The sequence below is a fragment of the Acanthisitta chloris genome, unplaced genomic scaffold (assembly GCF_000695815.1).
Source record: "Acanthisitta chloris isolate BGI_N310 unplaced genomic scaffold, ASM69581v1 scaffold37194, whole genome shotgun sequence".
Classification (NCBI taxonomy): domain Eukaryota; kingdom Metazoa; phylum Chordata; class Aves; order Passeriformes; family Acanthisittidae; genus Acanthisitta; species Acanthisitta chloris.
The window spans coordinates 5,323-13,132 of NW_008670453.1; the positions used below are offsets into that span (position 1 = coordinate 5,323).

The 7,810-nt window shown below is 54.6% G+C and overlaps 2 protein-coding genes across 2 annotated transcripts in view; one reads left to right on the forward strand and one right to left on the reverse strand.

Annotated features, from left to right (window-relative positions):
• Positions 1-1,858, forward strand: part of DDHD2 (DDHD domain containing 2) — a gene marked incomplete at its 5' end in the record, with an annotated part of 6,100 nt that extends 4,242 nt beyond the window's left edge. The window contains 7 exons of the mRNA XM_009073685.1: positions 155-250; positions 339-467; positions 554-709; positions 790-892; positions 975-1,139; positions 1,337-1,499; positions 1,768-1,858. Coding sequence (XP_009071933.1) covers positions 155-250; positions 339-467; positions 554-709; positions 790-892; positions 975-1,139; positions 1,337-1,499; positions 1,768-1,858 — 903 coding nt within the window. The remainder of the gene's footprint in view (positions 1-154; positions 251-338; positions 468-553; positions 710-789; positions 893-974; positions 1,140-1,336; positions 1,500-1,767) is intronic.
• Positions 1,859-4,683: 2,825 nt separating this feature from the next.
• PPAPDC1B (phosphatidic acid phosphatase type 2 domain containing 1B) overlaps positions 4,684-7,810 on the reverse strand; it is a 4,927-nt gene continuing 1,800 nt past the window's right edge. The window contains exons 2-7 of the mRNA XM_009073684.1: positions 7,673-7,781; positions 6,262-6,352; positions 6,085-6,148; positions 5,685-5,809; positions 5,124-5,294; positions 4,684-4,850 (exon numbers count right to left, since the gene is read on the reverse strand). Coding sequence (XP_009071932.1) covers positions 4,684-4,850; positions 5,124-5,294; positions 5,685-5,809; positions 6,085-6,148; positions 6,262-6,352; positions 7,673-7,732 — 678 coding nt within the window. The 5' untranslated portion in view covers positions 7,733-7,781. The remainder of the gene's footprint in view (positions 4,851-5,123; positions 5,295-5,684; positions 5,810-6,084; positions 6,149-6,261; positions 6,353-7,672; positions 7,782-7,810) is intronic.

A 7,810-nucleotide genomic window follows, 5' to 3' on the forward strand; every position in this document is an offset into this window, starting at 1 on the left:
TCTGCTTTTCTTCCCAGTCCTCTCACCATTGCACTTCTTCTGGTACTAAGATGCTCATACGTGATTTGTCACTGAGGAGGAACTGAATCCCAGAGCACAGACACCTCACTACACCTCTGCTCCTCGACTAACACCCGTGTTGCTTCTTTTCCAGTTCTTGTGCACAGAGGAAAACCTTAAAGAACTGGGAATTCCCTTAGGACCAAGAATGAAGATACTCCATTACACCAGCTCCAAGGCAGACACACAGGTTTGTTTTCAGCAGAGCTTGTGCTCATCCTGTCACATCCTATCACATCCCATCCCTCTCCCACAAGGACACATTTGTGTTGCTGCAGGATCAGAGCTCAGCAGCCCCTGAGAACAGTGAGGAGCATGGAGCCGAGCCCGTGTCCCCATCACAGCATGATCCAGAGAGCACAGACGATGGCAGGAATTGCCAGTATCGGGACATTGTCTTGGGACAGGTGACTACCGAGCTCTGACTGCAACCACAAGGCTAGCACCAGCATGGAGTTGTCTCATGAACAAACTGAACCTCCCTCTCCCCCAGGTCTCAGCAAACTACCCCCAGCTGAATTACAAGCCTACCATCTTCTTCGCCTTTGGGTCTCCCATCGGGATGTTTCTCACGGTGCGAGGAGTGAAGCGGATCGACCCGAACTACAGCCTGCCCACCTGCAAAGGCTTCTTCAACATCTTCCACCCTGTAGGTATAGGAACCAGAGCCATCCTACATTAGACATGTGGAGCATGAGCCCTGGCTCACTATCCCCCTCCCCTGTGCAGTTTGACCCCGTGGCATACCGGATTGAGCCCATGATCGTCCCAGACCTGGAGTTTGAGCCCATGCTGCTGCCTCACCACAAGGGCAGGAAGAGGATGCACCTTGGTATGACACAGGCAGCCCCTGTCCCCTGTCCCAGGCCCACTGCAGCCCCCAGCCTCACACCCACCCACCTCCTGCCTTGCAGAGCTGAAGGAAGGGCTGACACGCATGAGTGTGGACCTGAAGAACAACTTGCTGGGGTCACTGCGGGTGGCCTGGCAGTCCTTCACCCGCGCCCCGGTGCCAGCTCTGGAGGCAGCGAGCACCGATGCTGAAGTGGAGGCAGAGGCCAGCACAGAGAAGCAGCCAGGTCAGTGGTGGGGATGGGCATGGGTGGGGACAAGCCAGGGATGCAGCCTCGGAGCTGCCCATGGGTCAGTGTGCCCGAGCTCCTTGCAGCCACACCACAAACTGCCCGTCCCGGAGTCACTCCGTGCCCAGCTATCGTATTGTTGTGGCTGCTGGTGCCCCGTGGCTGAACCACACTCCCTCTCTTCTTCCCTTCAGACACAAAGGCAGAGGAGACCCCTGGAGCAGTGAAGGAAGAGGCCTCCCTCATTAATGTGGGGAGGCTGAACAGAGGGAACCGCATTGACTACGTGCTGCAGGAGAAGCCAATCGAGAGCTTTAACGAGTATTTGTTTGCTCTCCAGGGGCATCTCTGCTATTGGTAAGTGCCTGCGTAATCATTGGAGCTTCAAATTCATTTGTGATGGAAGCAGAATGGCATCAGTTTCAAAGCCAGCATGATCAGACAAGTGTTACCTGAGTAAACAAGACCTTCTCCTGACTGTGACACACGTGCTGCCTGGGGAGCATCACGTCTACCCCAAAACCTGCATCTGCAGAGCAGCACACCTACCCCAAAACCATCACAGATGTCTTGACAGAGCACAGGGAATTGTGCCCCTCTAATCCCCATGTCCTCCTTTTTCCAGGGAGTCAGAAGACACCGTTCTGCTGGTTCTGAAGGAGATCTATCAGACAAAAGGCATCACACTGGATCAACCTTTGCCAGGAAGCCAGTGACCAACCTGTGCTATTCTGGTCACTTGACGTAAGTCACTTTTGCCTAGGACACCTCAGAGGAGATCTGACTCATTTGCAAGAATAGTATTCCTCATCTGAGGCATGGAGCTTGTGTCAGGTTTTTAATTTGGCCTGTCAGCACCTTTGGCTTCTGTCCTGTTCCCTGCACATGAGCACAATCAGACATGAGGGGAGAACCATGGAGGGTCTGGGAGGCTGTGCTGGGCAGGTCCTGGTCTGCCCCACTGCAGCTATTTCTGTGTTCCTTTTGCTTTCTTAGATCCAATTCTACTCACCAGGAAAGTCCAGATCTCTTATCTGCCTTCCTTTCTCCTCTGCTGCCGTGTCCTGCATGCTGCTTCCCAAGTACTTGCTGCTACCTGGAGATAAGGATGGATTTTCTTCCATTTTGCGTAGGGGTGGGGAGGGAAAAACTATCAAGGGGAAACACGTCTGCTCGAGCACACATAGCACCTGCACAGTGACTCCCTGTGGCACCGTGTACTACTAACCCTCCACCCCGTGAGTCCCCACACCAGCTCCTCCAGCACCGCAGCAAAGCTGTCTGGGCTCAGAACCTACCAAGGGGCTGACCCTGCTCCTGGCTCAGCCAGGACACTTGCAGCCTGGGACCTTGAGGAGAAAAAGCCTTAAACATAGCATGGAGAGAGCTCCAGCAGCCTTGGAGTGAGGGAGATTGCTGACTGCTAACAGAGCACCCAGCGCCAGGAGTGTGGGACCGGGAGGCAAAGCCCAGGGCACAGGCTGCTGCTGAGCCAGCAGGATCTGCCCATCAGCCACACTCATCTCCCTGCACTGCTGCTGCATGTTCATGCAGCCCTGGGCCGTGCCAGGCAGGGCTGCCCCATAAAACACCTTGTGAGAGCGGCATGTTTGTGCTCCTACCTGCTGTGGTGCGTTGGTAGTGACATCTCAGCATCCTCACCCGGCCCAGCTTGGCAAACCAAGGGCCTCCCCCCAGCACTGACCAAGCCAGTGCCCAGCTGTACCTCCACGAGGAAAGCTTCACCTCCACATCGAAGTCCAGCCAGGCTGGGAGCCAGCAGCTGCTCCTGGGCAGTGTGGAGGCCTGGGACAGCCCTCTGTGCTCTGCAGGGGCGCAGAGCAGCACTGCTGTCCTGCTGCCGCGGGGCTGTCAGGTGGTGACAGGGATCTTGTGCCAGAGCAATGCTCCAGTTGTTTTTAGCTTTAAATATGCAAAATGCAGCCAGCAAAGTTGGAGCCCAGATCCATAGGGTCTGGATACTGCAGGAATGACACCAGCTCTGCAAGCAGCTCAGTCTGCAGCTGCCTTGGAGCTCTGTTCCGAGGGGTACATGGCCAAAGAGTCCCTGTGATTCCTCCCTGATCACCAAACCCCCCCAGGCTGGCTCAGTGCCCGGGCTGGGGCTCCAGTGCTATTTGAGGTGTTGCTGTGCAGCCTTTGGAAGAGCCAAACCACTTTCTTTCCCGCTGACTTTTGCCCTGCTTGGGGGGTAAGGAGCCTTTTCCCCACAGCCCTTTGGTTTGTTTTTCCTGCATTGTCTGTTATTTGCACTATTGGAAGGGTTTTGTTTGCAGCCTCCATCCCTCCTCCCAGCCCAAGGAACAGAAGCTGTTCTTAACCTCACTGCAGGAACAGCTGAGCTGCTCTGTCAGCACCTGAACTACTGCTGGCTAAAGTCTCCTACACGAGTAGGAAAAGGAACAGTCTTAACACAGGACAGTAATGATCAGCTTTTTAAGTTATGCACTTTGTTAAAAAAAGAAGATAAATACATTTTAAATGTTATTTAATGTCTTTTCCAGTAAAAGCCAAAATAAATAAGTAGATTACTGTGGTGTGTGCATGTCTGGGGGAGAGGGAGGAGCTGAAGAATTCATGGGTAGTTTAGGGGAAAGTAAAGCTGTTTCTGTAATTCTACTAAAGCTGCAGGGCCATAGAGGGCCCAAACTGCAGATAATGGGCTGGTGTTTCATTACTGACATGGCCTGAGCTTGGCAGAGGCTCATCTGCCTCACTCTGCTACAGCCTCAGCTGTGCTGTTTGCATGCACAGACAATCAAAACTACACCTGAATATGGAGGGACCAGTATGAAGAACCACTCACGCAGTCCTGCCAGGCAGCTGGCCCTGGATCTCAGCAGCAGAGTGCCCTGCCTTGCCTGAGACACAGTGTGTGCAGGGAAATCAACACCTGTGCAGGGATGCTCTCAGGCAGCACTTCATTTTCTGCTGTCATCCCCTTACAACCAAATTAAAGCTGCAAGCAAAGAGGTACAAAATGAGTACCCACCAGAAACCACTGCAGACACCAGAGGAAATGGCTTAAACGGTGACAACCCACAAGTTGAACTAAGTTTCAGTACCACAGCTCATTAAAAAAACTAAACCCCTTTATTTGGCAGCTTAGAAAAAACTCAAGACTGGCAGGTCCTGCACTTCATTTCCCAGGAGAAGGGCTGGGACAGCTCGGCTGGATTGCAGAGAGACAACTGATGGTGCTTCCTGGACTGGACCCAAGAACAGCCACCAAACTGGGCACACTGGATTGTCACATTTTTCCAGGTCTTGCTTCAGGACCTGCACACCCAGGCTGTCTTCCTGCAGGTTGGCACCCCAAGTGCCTCCCTCACTTCACAGTGGGCCCGAAGTGGGGAAAGCCTATAAAACTGGATTAAACGAAGCAACACAAGTCCCTGGGCAGGAAACTCACCAGCACTGCAGGGACCCTGCCCAGGGGTCAGGTTCATCCCTCTAGGAGCCCTCCTCCTGACCCAAAGCCTTGCCCTGCCCTGGCATCCCCTCAGGACAGAGCCTGTGGCTATATGTTCAGGTGGAAGCTGGAAGCTGGAGGCTTCTCGTGCTCTGGCAGCGGTTTGGGCTTGGACAGAGATGGTTTGTGGCACATGGAGTCTGTCAGGGGAGGGTAGTACTGTCTGTAGCACAGGTATGCAAGCACCAAGCCCATCATGGAGCCAACCAACACATCTGTGGGTGAGAACAGAGGACAGTTAAAGTCCCTTCACCTTCCCAAGCCTCACGATGGAATTCTCCAGCAGCAGCTTTTCGGCTGGATCCATGACCTGCTCCTTGACCGTAAAACCAAGCTCGTATGTACTTCAAAAACACAGAGAAAGGCATCAACACCCTGCAGGAGGCACTGAAACTACCACTTGGAGAGGTAAGAAAGATCCCCGAATTGCTGTCGTGGGCTCTGACCACCTCTGTCCCATCCAGGTGTGCACGCAGACACTAACCCACCTTGCCAGTGGTGCTTGTAGTCACAGGTGCGGGACAGGGCGATGAGGGTGGCGAGGAAGAGTGGGAGGAGGAAGGCACAGAGGCGCATGGCTCGGCACCCTCGGCCTGGAACGAAGCTGTGCAGCTTCCCCGCGAGGTACAAGGCAGAGAAGGCAAGACCAGCAAAGGCAACTGGAACAGAACAGAACAGTGTCAGTTCAGAACAGCCCCAGGCTCAGCTGAGCACCCTCAGCCAGACCCTCACCCTCTCCCCACTGTGGTGGAAGGGCTGCAAGGAGACTCTGTCCTGCCTGTGTGAGCCAAGGGAAGCGCTGGCTTGAGAGTGATGGATTGTAGAAGCTGGAACCTGGCACACATCCCTCCTCCTGGGGTTACACAGCTTCTGACCATATTTCTCCCCACACTGCTTTGCAGAGGGAACTTGAGGCACTGACCAAGTCAATGAATGCAGCCAAAACTGTGGGGTGCATGAAAGCAAACCCAAGTTGTCGTCCCCACGAGTCCTGCTCATCATAGCTCACTGCCCAAGGCTGCAGCAGGAGGGGGACACGGAAAACTCACAAGAAGCGTGTCCACTGGGGAAGCTTTTGCGCCCCTCGGTCACCTTGCGGGAGTCGCCCGTGCACACCAGCTCCGAGTTGGCTCGGCCATCCGGGAAGCAACGGTAGAAGAAGTCAGGCCGTGGCCTGGGGCAGAGAGCGAAGCACAGAGCCCTCAGGTGTGGGCACTCTCAGCACCCACAGAGCACCCACATCCACTCCTCCCTGGCGCAGGCCTGAACGAGCCCATCTGAACCACGTCCAGAGACAGCAGGTCTCCACCAGTTTGTTCTAACGCTGAATTGTCTTTACAGCTAGACAAAAAACTATTCTTTCCAGGCTGAGCATGTCCAGCTTCTGCTCTGGCTATTGCAGCTCTGCCACGGTACAGACCTGCCTCCCTGCAGAGCTGGGACTCTCACCTCCCCACAGCGAGCTTCAGAACGTTTGTAAAAACTCCATTCAGGGCAAGAGCGAGGCTGGCGGCTGGGAGAGAGCAGAGAGGTCACATCAGCATCATCCCCACCTGAGAGTGCAGCTTCGAGGGGCATTCGGGCATGGGCAGGGCTGGCACTGCCACTCTGGGACAAGGAGCTCACCCAGGCAGGCGTCCCGCGTGTCCTCGCGGTCAGCGTTCATGAACAGCCTCCCCAGGACGATGAGCAGCAAGGGAGACAGAAACGCAATGAACTGCACGAAACAAGATTTTTAGGTGTCAGCAAAGCATATTTAAGCTCGCACCAGAACACAACAGCAGTTGCTTGGGAAGACTGTCCGTACACTTCCCTTCCCCACAGCCAAGCAGCACCTGCCCTCTCCAAACCCTGCTCTTCCATCAGAACACAACTCCCCAGCGGGATTTGCAGCAGGCCTTGATCAGCCCAGCATATCCTTAGACTCTCAGGCAGCTCCTCTGGCACAGAGCACTGCTCTGGCTGATTATTAGGGGTGTCCCCAGGCACAGCACCTCAGCTCTCCCCTTCCTGCAAGCCCCAGCATTAGTGCTCTGTCAGCAGCAACCACACTACTGTCAGCAAAACCACCAGAGCTGCTGAGTCAGAGCAGCCAGTTGTTATCATTCCCATCTTAGCCACAACTGCGCTGGGGGATATTGCCCCAGGACATCCAGTGTGGCTGCCAGCTCCCAAGAAGTCTGCTCCCACCTGAATTCCAGCATATGTTATGCTTTACACCACCAATTTCGAATGCTACCCTGAGGTTTGGTCCTTAATGTCCAGTGCCCACCTCCTGCAGAAATCCCAAGTGCCATTTGCCAGGAAAGTGGAAGCCCAGGAGCCACAGCCCCTCACGTTACACCTGCTCCAGAGGGAGAGAACACCTCTGACACACTGCTGTCCCCTGGAAATACAACGCAGGGTTACGTTAAACCCTGGTCACAGAGCCTGGAGCCCTCGGGAAGGCATTTCACAACAAAATTATAATAAAGCTCTGCTGAAAACAGCTGCAAGGAAAACACTCCCTGGTAGTGAGAGCTATGCTATCTTCTGTGCTCCTGGCAATCTGGACGAGGAACGGATAATGGACAGCACTGCAAAGTCCCCACTAGTTTATCAACTTCAAATCCCAAACCTCTTTAGTCACTGACACAGCAAAAGTTCTGCCTCGGGTTCAGGTGGGACTGCCCCTGTTCCAGCTTGTGCCTCACCCCATGGAGCAGAGCCCTGTTCCATCCTCCCACTCCTCCCTCCCTTCAGCTGCCTATCCACACGGATACAATATCCTGCGCTTTCAGCAACAGCGTTAGGAGCTGCAGATATTGCGGTACAAGCCTAAAGCAAAGCTGCTGCCTGAAAAGGGCGAGACTATAACGAGAGAAAAACCCAAAGGAACTGCAGGAAACGCTGCTCCATCCCTGGAATTGCTCGCAGCCAGCTTGGGTGGGGCTTGGAGAAACCTGGTCTGGGGGAGAGAGACATCCCCCATCGCGTGCGTGGGGAGACAAGATGCTCTTTCCATCCCCTTCCCACCCAAACCACACCGAGAACTTACAAACATGAGCGCTGTGGGGACGCGATCCACCTCCACGTACGGGTTTTTATAGAGCCACATCTCCTCGGGCTGCAGCACGCGCTGAAAGGGCGGCAGGAACTCGGTGACCCTGGGGGGAAGACAGAGGGGTGAGGGGTG